Below are 14,647 nucleotides of genomic sequence, written 5' to 3' on the forward strand. Positions count from 1 at the left end.
GAACTATTATAAATGGTAGGTTCAAACGTGTAACAACTTTTCGGCATAATTTTGACTGATAGTGCTGTGGTAATTAGTGAATCAGAGACAGAATTCATCGCCACGAAGAGTTACAAAAGGAAACATCTAAAGGAAGAAATCGTGCTGATATAGTATGTAAGGCGTTTCGGGTTAACTTACAAACTATATTCCTGATACGCTCAGGATTTCTTTCAGACGATTTGGACACTGGAAATATGTGACTAACATGAAGATCTTTTTATTTTTGAAATGTGAATAATGTATACAGTCACTCATTTCATTTGAGCAATAAGCTCAACATGAACAAAAAATTCCCTCAGTCAATTTTCTGAGTTACAAAATAACTAAACACTAAATAAAATAAATATTTACACTAACATTATGAATATTTACAAATATGTTGATGAGAGTGCACTACGAAAAGAAAATGAGGTACAGTTCTGCCGACTGTTCTCTTCCGCCCATTTGCCCTTCTGACTTGAACAGATCCTCAGTGATGCTGAACGTTGAGAGATCCTGCGAACAGAAGGGGACACACATGTTACAGTCTGTATCTTCACAACAATTTACAAACAAGCAGTTACCATACCACCTCCATTCCTTAATATTCGAACGCCCGTGCATAACATCTTATCTCCAGAACTGTGTCGTATAATAATATAATATTGTAGGTACATCTCGGGTTATATGTGGGTACTGCCTGCAAAATGTGTTCAGTTAGCGTCAGTAGTAAAGAAAATTAAAACGTCATGTCTGATAGAGAAGTTTTTCTGCACGAACAGCTAAAATGTAGAAAGTGATAAACTTCTTTGTCTTGCATCATTTTGTGTGGTTGTCAGCGAGAAAAGGTTCCTTAACGATTTGAAATTATGTGTAAAGTTTGTTTCAAGTCGCAAAGTACTCTCATTTCGAACACTGGATGAATGAATTCCGAGAATCTGCGCCTCTTCTGTTAAGGTGCTTCAAGATAAACACACTTCTAACAGTAATACATCTTGTCATATTGTGATAACATTTTACCTCTAACTGGTGAGAATATGACGGCGTTTTAAAATTTTAAATTCGGTCAATAATTACGAGAAATATAGATAATCTAATTTTTGTTGCCCCTGCGTAGCAACTGGCAACGCGTCCCGGTTCCAGGAATAGCGTTTTACTAGTGCAGATGTGCGAGCGTAGGCTTCCCTGGCCGTTGTGATCTTCAACAAAACTTTTCCAGTTATGCAATCGCGTCGTGATTTTGTTTCTAAAACCAAAGTTTGTGTGCTGTAGTTTTTTCTCGATCTGGAGTTTTAACTAAAATGAAAAAGAAATGTACCAGTGAAAGAATGAGAAATTTAAATATGAGATTCCATGAACATAATAATAAAACATATTAATAATAGTGAAAATAATCTTTTAATGTTCAGAACACATCTTAGAGGAAAAAATCATGAAGTGACGTACATACCACATCGCCTGTCAGTTTCACACACAGCTGATAAAGACAAATAGAAAAATAGAAAGACAAACCTTTCCCTACATGAAAAAAGGTACGAGGAATATTCCAAAAGACCTTACCGACAAAAACACTTGTAATATTCTAAATGACCAAACCTATCAGAAAAAAGCCATTTTATCGAAAATTTCACAAGCATCGTCGTCCAGAGATGAAATAATCTCCTAATCTAAACACAAAAGAATTTATTCTTACTATATTTTGTACAGTTTAGTTTTATATTAAATGCACTTATAGAAAAATATCTCGTCACCAAGAAGGAGTTGTGCGACATAAACAATAGTTGGTAGACGTGTTTCTACATCTGGAAAACAATGCCTATTCAAGTTTCGCGCCAGTCGCACAAGAGTGGCGACAGTAGCGCCACTATGAGGATGCAAATCAGGTTTACTTTTAATACTCTCTATAACGGTCGTGAGCGTTAACCTTTTGAAACTAGAGGTGATGAGTTGACGTCAGTCAAGAATACCTTTAAGGCAAGAAAAACGTCATTATCAGCACCTCACTCAGTTTGAACGAGGCCGTGTCATAGGGCGACTAGAAGCTGGTTATTCCTTCTGCGAGGCTACACAAAGGCTTGGCAGGAACAGAGCCACTGCACATGATTACCGGCAGCGGTGATCATGAGAATGTACGGTCTCAAGAAGGTGGGGGCTCCAGACGGTCACGTGGCACTACTGAGAGGGAAGATCTTCGGCATATGATCTGCCGCATCGAATTGCATCTGCAGCAGCAATCTGAGCAGCAGTTGGCACCAAACTTGGGCGGTCATGCAGACTGCACAGCACAGTTGGTTTAATGTGTAACTCACACCATAGACGTCGTAATATGATTTATCTGTCATTTATAGCCGAACCTATTAAAGGACGCATACATCGCCATCCAGTGGGAAAATTTTCGTGAGATTTATTTTGTTTCCTTGATGTTTTCCCCTTCTTCGACAAGTTCGTCCAACTTCGACGTCATTCTCAAAGGGGCATGATCATTGGCTTTCAGACCAGGGGTGGAAGCATTTCCTAAATGACTGTCTGTGACCTGCTGCCATGGTTAAATTATACTGTGCACGGCAAAATGCTGTTATCCGAAACTGGTGGCGAGGCAGTGCGTAAATGTGTACAAGTGAATAGACGTGCATTTGCTGAGCAACTCGCCAACCAGATGAACCAAGGGGCTACCGACAGTGTGTCCTCAATGACCGTTTAGCAAAGTTTGCTGCATGTGGCCCTCTGCAACAGGCGTTTGGTTCATACAAACATCCTGATTGCCGTTCGTCGGCGACGAAGTTTGGAATTTGCACGCCAGTGCCGCAACTGGACTTCCACCGAGTGGTGACATGTGATGAATCACATTTTATGCTCCATCGGACAGATGGTCGCCGCAAGCACCCGGCAACAATCGTCGGAAGAGTCCAGGCTGGAGGAGGGCGTGTTATGGTTTGGAGAATGTTTTCGTGGCATTCCCTGGATGATCTCGTCATTCTGGATGGCACAATGGATCAACACAAGTCGACCCCTACATAGAGTTTGTTTTTTCTCGGCACGAAGGCATCTACCAGAAGGACAATACTACGTGTCACGCAAATCGCAGCGTATGTGCGTGGTTCTAAGAGTACCAGGACGATTTTCCCACAGACCCCTGGCCACCAAACCTCCGCGGTTTTAAACCCAACCGAGAATCTTTCGGGGCACAACTACTGGGCTGTTCGCGCCACAGTTCCTCAGCCGAGGAACCTGGCACAGCTGGACATGGCACCGCAATCACCATGGCTTCACGTCCCCGTTGGTACCTTCCACAACCTCACTGACTATCTTCTTGCGTGTCTCCCAAAAGGTGATTACTCAGGCTTTTCATTGGCGGTCACATTGATGTGTCTCTACAGAGTATGAAAAAACAGTTCTGCCGAATTGTATTCTGCCAACTTTCATTCCAATTTCCAACGTAACCTACATGTGTAGTCAGCAGTCCAATGCACATCGACTTTCCGAACGCAGTATATGAACTGTTGTTCATCAGCTTAATGAATACAAATTGCTTGTAAAAACCGCTAACCGCTCAAGTTCTAACATGTTCCCAGATTTGTTAAGACAATGTTTGCTAAGAGGGAAATGCAGTATATCACTATGAAGAGTTAGCTGTAAGTGGAATCACAAGGAGAACACAGCAAGTGACATAACGCCATTTCTCAGAAACTTCGCTCAGTGGAAAAGGAATCAAGTGAACATGTGTCTCGACTCATAATTAGATACTCGACCGTTTCTGAGAAAACGGCGGAAAACATTTTAGACATAATTTAAATGCTTTTTATCGCGGAGTATTGTTAGCTGAAATGAAGGTGTCAGTGACTAGAGTTGCTGCCTATTACTTTTGCGCCCCGTGTGCGGAACCCGAGTATTGTGTTTATATATTTTATTATATTTAATTTTTTCATTTATCCAGCCCATTTCCATAGCAGGTTACTACACAAATGTTTCTTCTTATCAGATAGGGGACACAAGCGCATTAAATTAACCGTAAAATTACAACTGGGCTCCTCAATAAATGTTATACATTTATTATATAAATATATGGGTGTATGGTATTTTCAAGGTTTAAAATCTTTTTAAATTTTCAAAATCCTGTATTTCATTCTTATATCGATACTTACATTAATTCTTATATTTTACTCTCATGTTTATTCCTCAGGAAGGTTTGGTGCGTTCCCTTGGATTATACTAATCAGAGAAACATTCGAAACATGGATGTTGCGATCATAGAATGAAGACCTTCACGACTGGATGACACAGTTGCTGGTGAACCTTTCGGGATGTGACGTTTTGTCGAGGACTGCGCTGGACATCCTCATAGGCTCTCCTTCGCTGAGTCTTGCCGACTGACAGGTCGGACATCGGAGAGCGACGTAAATAATGTAGGAAAGGGGGCGTGGTCAAAGTAACATGCGAAGAGCAGAGATAATCCCTGTCAGAGATAAAACTTAACTATCTATTGTCATCTTGTCTGGCGATTCTGCAGAGCTACTGTTCACATGCCGCTAAGTTTCATCGCCTCCTCTTTCCTATTAAAATTATCCTGATGCTTCTAAATTTAAATTGCTTCTCTACATGGTCGTGGATAGTAATTCGACTTTGTAGATAAAATTTCTTTTTCAGAAAACTTTACTTCGTGGTATCCTGACTGAAAAATATGCTTTGCTAGAGCTGATTTCTCCAGTTTTCCTAGACGGCAGAGACTTTTGTGCCGAAATCTTCACCGACTAGGAAAAATAGAGAAATCAGCAGTAGTAGAGCATGCTCTTCAGTCAGGAAACCTTGAAGTGAAGTTTTATGAAACAGAAAATTTATCTAAAACGTCGAATAACTATACACGACTATGCAGAGAAGCAATTGAAATTTATAAGCATCAGGATAATTTTAACAGGAAAGAGAAGGCAATGAAACTTAGCGACAGTTGGACAGTAGTTCTGCAGAGTCGCCAGACAGTTTTATCTTTGACAAGACGACAATCGATAGTTTAGTTTTATCTCTAACAAAGATTGTCTCTGCTCATCACTTGTTACTTTGACCACACCCCCTTTCCTACATTATTTCGTCGCTCTCCGACGTCTGACCGGTCAGTCGGCAAGACTCAGCGGAGGAGCGCCTCTGAGAATGTCGAGCGCAGACCTGGACGAAACGTCAGGAACAGAAGAGTTTCTTGGAGGACGACCTTACGTCTCGAAAAATAGAAGTTCCGAACCCGACGACCATCTTGGGAGGGCAGATTTGCCACAGTGATATTTTTTCGCATGAATATCATTCGGGAAAGAAATGTCGTTAACATAGCTAAATATTTCACGCGTTGGCAATGATTTCGTGGAAAACCACGAATAATGCATCACTTTACCGAGAATTAGCGCTTGCAAATGATTATGAATCTAGATACACTACAGGAATTTCACTGGACAGAATTTCGAATAATGTTCTAATTCATTTATTCTTCTTTATTTTGTTTAAATTTATTCATCAGACATACAATTAACACAATAATAAGTACAATGTTATTTCAGAATACATCGGAAAACATTTGTGTAGTAATCTTCTATCGACATGAATGTATAAATAAAAAGCTAAAAGAAAAATAATAATCGAGTTTTGAACTCGGGGCGAAAAAGTGAGAAGGCGCAACGCTAGCCTCTGTGCCATCTCTTCGGTTGAAGTATGCAGGGTGAATATTAATAAAACCGACAAACTGCGGGGACGTTCCAGATTGCAAACGGAGGGAAAAAGGTCCTATGAACATGTGTCCAGAAATGCATCGTTGCCACGGCAAGTGACACTGACGAATCAAAGTACATCCGACCACGTGCCGTGAGTTCCTTGTGTACTGCAGGCTGTGTGGTTGACATAGTGCACTATAAGCAGCATTTCCTGTAGAACCCAGTCCTCCAAATCTGGTGTACGCACAGCCCGCCGCCTCCCTGCACATTCGTCTGTCTGAAACGACCCATAATCACGTGTTGTGTTGTGGTCTTCAGTCCTGACACTGGTTTGCTGTAACTCTTCATGCTACCCTATCCTGTGCAAGCTTCTTCATCTCCCAGTACTTACTGCAACCTACATCCTTCTGAATCTGCTTAGTGTATTCATCTCTTGGTCTCCCTCTACGATTTTTACCCTCCACTCCTAAATTGGTGATCCCTTGAAGCCGCAGAACATGTCCTACCAACCGATCCCTTCTTCTAGTCAAGTTGGGCAACAAACTCCTCTTCTCCCCAATTCTATTCGATACCTCCTCATTAGTTATGTGATCTACCCATCTAATCTTCAGCATTCTTCTGTAGCACCACATTTGGATATCTTCTATTCTCTTACTGTCCAAACTATTTATCGTCCATGTTTCACTTCCATACATGGCTACACTCCATACAAATACTTTCAGAAACGACTTCCTGACACTTAAATCTATACCCAATGTTAACAAATTTCTGTTCTTCAGAAACGATTTCCTTGACATTGCCAGTCTACATTTTATATCCTCTCTACTTCGACCATCATCAGTTATTTTGCTCCCCAAATAGCAAAACTCCTTTACTACTTTAAGTGTCTCATCTCCTAATCTAATTCCCTCAGCATCACCCGACTTAATTCGACTGCATTCCGTTATCCTCGTTTTGCTTTTGTTGATGTTCAGCTTATATCCTCCTTTCAAGACACTGTTCATTCCGTTCAATTGCTCTTCCAAGTCCTTTGCTGTCTCTTACAGAATTACAATGTCATCGGTAAACCTCAAAGTTTTTATTTCTTCTCCATGGATTTTAATATCTACTCCGAATTTTTCTTTCGTTTCCTTTACTGCCTGCTCAATATACAGATTGAATAACATCGGGGATAGGTTACAACAATGCCTCTCTCCCTTCCCAACCACCGATTCCCTTTCATGCCCCTCGACTCTTATAACTGCCATCCGGTTTCTGTACAAATTGTAAATAGCCTTTCACTCCCTGTATTTTACCCCTGCCACCTTCAGAATTTGAAAGAGTATTCCACACAACATTGTCAAAAGCTTTCTCTAAGTCTACAAATACTAGAAACGTAGGTTTCTCTTTCCTTAATCTACACTCCTGGAAATGGAAAAAAGAACACATTGACACCGGTGTGTCAGACCCACCATACTTGTTCCGGACACTGCGAGAGGGCTGTACAAGCAATGATCACACGCACGGCACAGCGGACACTCCAGGAACCGCGGTGTTGGCCGTCGAATGGCGCTAGCTGCGCAGCATTTGTGCACCGCCGCCGTCAGTGTCAGCCAGTTTGCCGTGGCATACGGAGCTCCATCGCAGTCTTTAACACTGGTAGCATGCCGCGACAGCGTGGACGTGCACCGTATGTGCAGTTGACGGACTTTGAGCGAGGGCGTATAGTGGGCATGCGGGAGGCCGGGTGGACGTACCGCCGAATTGCTCAACACGTGGGGCGTGAGGTCTCCACAGTACATCGATGTTGTCGCCAGTGGTCGGCGGAAGGTGCACGTGCCCGTCGACCTGGGACCGGACCGCAGCGACGCACGGATGCACGCCAAGACCGTAGGATCCTACGCAGTGCCGTAGGGGACCGCACCGCCACTTCTCAGCAAATTAGGGACACTGTTGCTCCTGGGGTATCGGCGAGGACCATTCGCAACCGTCTCCATGAAGCTGGGCTACGGTCCCGCACACCGTTAGGCCGTCTTCCGCTCACGCCCCAACATCGTGCAGCCCGCCTCCAGTGGTGTCGCGACTGGCGTGAATGGAGGGACGAATGGAGACGTGTCGTCTTCAGCGATGAGAGTCGCTTCTGCCTTGGTGCCAATGATGGTCGTATGCGTGTTTGGCGCCGTGCAGGTGAGCGCCACAATCAGGACTGCATACGACCGAGGCACACAGGGCCAACACCCGGCATCATGGTGTGGGGAGCGATCTCCTACACTGGCCGTACATCACTGGTGATCGTCGAGGGGACACTGAATAGTGCACGGTACATCCAAACCGTCATCGAACCCATCGTTCTACCATTCCTAGACCGGCAAGGGAACTTGCTGTTCCAACAGGACAATGCACGTCCGCATGTATCCCGTGCCACCCAACGTGCTCTGGAAGGTGTAAGTCAACTACCCTGGCCAGCAAGATCTCCGGATCTGTCCCCCATTGAGCATGTTTGGGACTGGATGAAGCGTCGTCTCACGCGGTCTGCACGTCCAGCACGAACGGTGGTCCAACTGAGGCGCCATGTGGAAATGGCATGGCAAGCCGTTCCACAGGACTACATCCAGCATCTCTACGATCGTCTCCATGGGAGAATAGCAGCCTGCATTGCTGCGAAAGGTGGATATACACTGTACTAGTGCCGACATTGTGCATGCTCTGTTGCCTGTGTCTATGTGCCTGTGGTTCTGTCAGTGTGATCATGTGATGTATCTGACCCCAGGAATGTGTCAATAAAGTTTCCCCTTCCTGGGGCAATGAATTCACGGTGTTCTTATTTCAATTTCCAGGAGTGTATTTTCTAAGATAAGTCGTAGGGTCAGTATTGCCACACGTGTTCCAATATTTCTACGGAATCCGAACTGATCTTCCCCGAGGTCGGCTTCTACCAGTTTTTTCATTCGTCTGTAAAGAATTCGCGTTAGTATTTTGCAGCCGTGACTTATTAAACGGATAGTTCGGTAATTTTCACATCTGTCAATCCCTGCTTTCTTTGGGATTGGAATTAGTATATTCTTCTTGAAGTCTGAGGGTATTTCACCTGTCTCATACATATTGCTCACCAGATGGTAGAATTCTGTTAGGACTGGCTCTCCCAAGGCCGTCAGTAGTTCTTATGGAATGTTGTCTACTCCCGGGGCCTTGTTTCGACTCAGGTCTGTCAGTGCTCTGTCAAATTCTTCACGCAGTAGCGTATCTCCCATTTCATCTTCATCTACATTCTCTTTCATTTCCATAATACTGTCCTCAAATACATCGCCCGTGTATAGACCCTGTATATACTCCTTCCAGTTTTCTACTTTCCCTTCTTTGCTTAAAACTGGGTTTCCATATGAGCTTTTGATATTCATACAAGATTCATACAAGTGGTTCTCTTTTCTCCAAAGGCCTCTTTAATTTTCCTGTAGGCAGTATCTATCTTACCCCTAGTGAGATAAGTCTCGACATGCTTACATTTGTCCTCTAGCCCTGCTTAGCCATTTTGCACTTCGTGTCGATCAGATTTTTGAGATTTTGTATTACTTTTTGCCTGGTTCATTTACTGGGTTTTTATATTTTCCCCTTTCATCAATTAAATTCAATATTTCTTCTGTTACCGAAGGATTTCTACTAGTCCTCGTCTTTTTACCTACTTGATCCTCTGCTACCTTCACTACTTCATCCCTCAGAGCTATCCCTTCTTCTTCTACTGTATTTATTTCCCCAATTTCTGTCAATTGTTCCCTTATGCTCTCCCTGAAACTCTGTACAACCTCTAGTTTAGTCAGTTTATCCAGGTCCCATCTCCTTACATTCCCACCTTTTTGCAGTATCTTCAGTTTTAATCTCCAGTTCATAAGCAATAGATTGTGGTCATAGTCCACATATGCCCCTGGAATTGTCTTACAATTCAAACCTGGTTCCTAAATCTCTGAAACCTGAATGAGATTTTCACTCTGTAGCGGAGTGTGCGTTGATATGAAACTTCCTGGCAGATTAAAACTGTGTGCCCGACCGAGACTCGAACTCGGGACCTTTGCCTTTCGCGGGCAAGTGCTCTACCATCTGAGCTACCGAAGCACGACTCACGCCCGGTACTCACAGCTTTACTTCTGCCAGTATATTGTCTCCTACCTTCCAAACTTTACAGAATCTCTCCTGCGAACCTTCTAGAACTAGCACTCCTGAAAGAAAGGATATAGCGGAGACATGACTTAGCCACAGCCTGGGAGATGTTTCCAGAATGAGATTTTCACTCTGCAGCAGAGTGTGCGCTGATATGAAACTTCCTGGCAGATTAAAACTGTGTGCCCGACCGAGACTCGATCTTGGGACCTTTGCCTTTCGCAGGCAAGTGCTCTACCATCTGAGCTACCGAAGCACGACTCACGCCCGGTACTCACATCTTTACTTCTGCCAGTATCTCGTCTCCTACCTTCCAAACTTTACAGAAGCTCTCCTGCGAACCTTGCAGAACTAGCACTCCTGAAAGAAAGGATATAGTGGAGACATGGCTTAGCCACAGCCTAGGGGATTTTCCAGAATGAGATTTTCACTCTGCAGCGGAGTGTGCGCTGATATGAAACTTCCTGGCAGATTAAAACTGTGTGCCCGACCGAGACTCGAACTCGGGACCTTTGCCTTTCACGGGCAAGTGCTCTACCATCTGAGCTACCGAAGCACGACTCACGTCCGGTACTCACAGCTTTACTTCTGCCAGTATCTCGTGTCCTACCTTCCTGTGGCTAAGCCATGTCTCCGCTATATCCTTTCTTTCAGGAGTGCTAGTTCTGCAAGGTTCGTAGGAGAGCTTCTGTATAGTTTGGAAGGTAGGAGACGAGATACTGGCAGAAGTACAGATGTGAGTACCGCGCGTGAGTCGTGCTTCGGTAGCTCAGACGGTAGAGCACTTGCCTGCGAAAGGCAGAGGTCCCGAGTTCGAGTCTCGGTCGGGCACACAGTTTTAATCTACCTGAAACCTGTCAGTATCTCCAGGATTCTTCCATGATCACACAAACGCCCAAAAAGAGCTTCAAATGTTGTGTGATGTGGTTGGTGTATGTGAAGGTATTTGTTTTGATATAGTCGTGCTGCCTCTCGACCCTTTTCACCTGCTTGGCCGTACACAAAAACAATCTCGGCTTGTTCCCGACATGAATACCGTATAATTCTGCTGCTTACAGTACGCTGCGTCAATCACACTGACTGCAACTCACGATTCGTTGTCATAAGAAGTTTCATTCATCAGCGCCGTTACCGTGTCAGATGGAAATTTCCGGATACATGTTTATAGGACCTTCTTTCCTCCATTTCCAGTAAGTAATCCTTCTCTACAGTTTGTCGGTCTAATTAATGTTCGCCCTCTATAAGCACGAAAGGGCAAATAAAGTATCTGCAAATCTTTGACCATCATTTACCCAGGAACGGTCGAGTTTCTATGGATTAGCCAAAAAACGTGTTCGCTTATTTTGACCCCTCTTGCACTGTCCAAAGTTAGTGGGAAATCAGATTACGGCACTTGCCGTGTTCTGGGACGTGGAGGTGACACAGGCACGTACTGGTCAGTGCGTGGGCGGCAGCGGGCAGCCCTGCAGCGGCGGCGCGTTGCGCAGCAGGTTGACGACGCGGCGCGTGGGCAGCTGCAGGTGGTAGTAGGCGCAGTAGGGCAGCGGGTCCCAGGCGGCGAACAGCGCCTCGCGCTTGTCCAGCACGGTGCCGAGCAGGCGGCGCACGGCGCGCAGGCTGGGCTGCGCGCGCAGCGTCTGCAGCAGCGCGTCGGGCAGCCAGTAGCGGCCCGCCGCCACGGCCGCCGCCGATGCGCTCGCGCCCTGCTGCTGCTGCAGCTGCTGGTGGCGTCGGCACGGCCGCCACAGCAGGCGCGCGTGCGCGCTGTCGTGGCAGATGTACGGCAGCGACACGCCCACGCGGCTGCCCAGCACCACGAGCGCGCCCGACGCCTCCGACACCACGAACCTGCCACGTGCCACAAATAGATTGAAGGTGACCTGGCGACATCGAGGTTGTAAGGGACAGAGACAACTCAGCTAGATAAGAGCTACATCCAGTTTTCTTCAAGCCGCAGATCTGCGAGGGTACTTCGTGTATTGAGACGTTCTGTACTAGCCCATTCATGTATTAAAAAAAAAAAGAAAGAGAGAGAGAGAGAATGTACTCTGCAACAGGCTTACAGCTCAGGAGTTCATGTGAGTTGCAAGATGAGTTAGGTTCTGCGCCGAAACGGAGAGGAAAGGAATATGTGGAAAACACTGACAAGAATAAGGGACAGGACGATCGGACATCTGTTAAAACATCAGGGATTGACTTCCATGGTACTAGGGGGAGCTGTAGGGGGCAAAAACTGTAGAGGAAGTTTAAAATTAAAATTTAAAACAGTCTTGATCGCATTTTTTTTTTTTTTATTTATTGGAGGAATGACCGGTTTCGACTCTTTCATAGAGTCATCTTCACACTGCGCTCGAGGGTCGACGAAACTCGTCTGGCAATGTCCATCCATCGCTATGAAGTCTGAAGATGACTCTATGATAGAGTCGAAACTGGTCACTCTCTCCAATAAGCAAAAAAAAAAAAAAATTGCGATCAACACTGTTTTAAATTTTAATTTTAACAAATTTTAAGATCGCTGAGTATCTTCTCAAAAATTTCAAATATTTTATGTAGAGGAAGAGATTGGAATTCATCCAGAAAATAATTGAGGACGTAGGCTGCAAGTGCTACGCTGAGATGAAAAGGTTGGCACAGAAGAGGAATTCATGGCGGGCCACATCAAAAAAAATATGAAAATATGGGTTAATGATGTCTCACACTGGCACCAAATTGCACCACAATTCTGCCAAACGCCATTGTGGACGTGTCACAAGAAGGGAAGGTCGTCACATACCTCCTGCCCACATTTTACCCCTTCTGCCGTCTCTGCGGTGTAAGTCAGGACCGCGACACCTACCCTTCAAATCAGCAGTTTTCTTATGAGTGGACAAGGAAAAGATTTCAGCCACACTATCAGAATCGATATGAAAAGGCCTCAGCGGCTGGCATAAAGATATCAATGTAACCACCGCTTCCCTTGGGTCGTTGATTCCAAAACATTTTGCTGTCCAAAACGATAGATGAGCAGCAGGAAATGTTCTTGGCGCTGGCTCGGACATTGTGGAGCTGCAGCCCTATTAAATGTGATCACACCCCTTTGGGGTGCAGAGCGGCCGCAAGTTTTACTCTTGTATGCAGGTTGAAACCGCTATGGACCGTTCAGAACCATGCAAATGAAATTTGAACGTAATCCGAAGCACTAAAAGATATTTATGCATTCCCAGCCATCCTGTTCTTCGCCGCCCTGTGGCGTGATCACTTGGGAGTTCAACATTAACTTCTTGTTGTTGTTGTTGTGGTCTTCAGTCCGAAAACTGGTTTGATGGAGCTCTGCATGCTACTCTATCCTGTGCGACCCTCTTCATCTCCAAATAACTACTGTAACCTACATCGTTCACAATCTGTTTAATGTCTTCATCTCTTGCTCTCCCTCTACGATTTTTAACTCCCAAACTTCCCTCCATCACTAAATTGGTGATCCCTTGGTGTCTCAGAATGTGCCCTATCAACCGATCCCTTCTTTTGGTCAAGTTGTGCCACAAATTTCTTGTCTCCTCAATTGAATTCAGTATCTCCTCACCCGTCTAATCTTCAACGTTCATTACTTCTTGAAAGCTTCTGTTCTCTTTTTATCTAAACTGTTTTTCGTCCATGTTTCACTTCCACACAGGGCTACACTCCAGACTTAGGAAAAGACGTCCCAACACTTAAAGCTATATTCGATTTCAACAAACATCTCTTCTTAGAAATGCTTTTCTTTCCATTGCGAATCTACATTTTAAATCCTCTATTTTTCTGCCCCAACAGCAAAACTCATCTACTAATTTAAGTATCTCATTTTCTAATCTAATTTCCTTAGCATCAGCTGATTTAATTTGACTTCATTCCATTGTCTTCATTTTGCTTTAGTTGATTTTCATCTTATATCCTCCATTCAAGACACTGTCCCTTCAACTGCTCTTCCAAGTCCTTTGCCGTCTTTGACAGATTTCCAGTGTCATCGGCGAATTTCAAAGATTTAATTCTTCTCTCTGACCTTAAATTCCTTTCCTTTACTGCTTCTTCAATGTGCAGATTGAATAACATCGGGGATAGGCTACAACACCGTCGTATTCCCTTCTGAACCACTGCTTTCCTTTCAAGCCCCTCCACTCTTATAACTGCCATTTTCTTTCTGTAGACGCTGTAAATAGCCCTTCTCTCCTTGTACTTTTTCTCTGCTATCTTGAGAAAGAGAATATTCCAGTCAACATTGTCAAAAGCTTTCTATAAGTCCTCAAATGCTATAAACGTAGGTTTGTCTTTCCTTAACTTATCGTCCTAGATAAGTCGTAGGGGCAGTACTGCCTGGTGTGTCCCTACATTTCCCCGGAATCCAAACTGATCTTCCCCGAGGTCGGCTTCTCCCAGTTTTTCCATTCTTCTGTAAGGAATTCGTGTTGGAATTCTGTAACTATTACTCACTAAACTGACAGTTCGGTAATTTTCAGACCTGTCAGCAACTGCTTTCTTTGGAATTGGAATTATTACATTCTTCTTGGAGCCAGAGGGTATTTTGCCTGTCTCATCCATCTCGCACACGGGATGGACGAATTTTGTCATTGCTGACCCTCCCATGGCTATCAGCAATTCTGACGGAATGTCATCTACTCCCAGAGCCTCGTTTCGACTTAGATCTTTCAGAGGCCTGTCAAATTCTTCTCGCTGCATCATATCTCCATCTACAGTCACTTCCTTATCTATAATTGTTCCTTCAAGTTCATCCCCCCTGTATAGACCCTCTATATACTCCTTCCACCTTTCAGCTTTCCCTTCTTTGCTTGAGA

At 44.4% G+C, this 14,647-nt stretch overlaps 1 protein-coding gene across 1 annotated transcript in view; it reads right to left on the reverse strand.

The window, feature by feature from the left end:
* Positions 1 to 398: 398 nt before the first annotated feature.
* Positions 399 to 14,647, reverse strand: part of LOC126235348 (uncharacterized) — a 154,964-nt gene continuing 140,715 nt past the window's right edge. The window contains exons 5-6 of the mRNA XM_049944070.1: positions 11,276 to 11,690; positions 399 to 537 (exon numbers count right to left, since the gene is read on the reverse strand). Of these exons, the coding sequence (XP_049800027.1) occupies positions 11,279 to 11,690 (412 nt within the window). The 3' untranslated portion in view covers positions 399 to 537; positions 11,276 to 11,278. The remainder of the gene's footprint in view (positions 538 to 11,275; positions 11,691 to 14,647) is intronic.

The sequence above is a fragment of the Schistocerca nitens genome, chromosome 2 (assembly GCF_023898315.1).
Source record: "Schistocerca nitens isolate TAMUIC-IGC-003100 chromosome 2, iqSchNite1.1, whole genome shotgun sequence".
In the NCBI taxonomy this organism is placed as follows: domain Eukaryota; kingdom Metazoa; phylum Arthropoda; class Insecta; order Orthoptera; family Acrididae; genus Schistocerca; species Schistocerca nitens.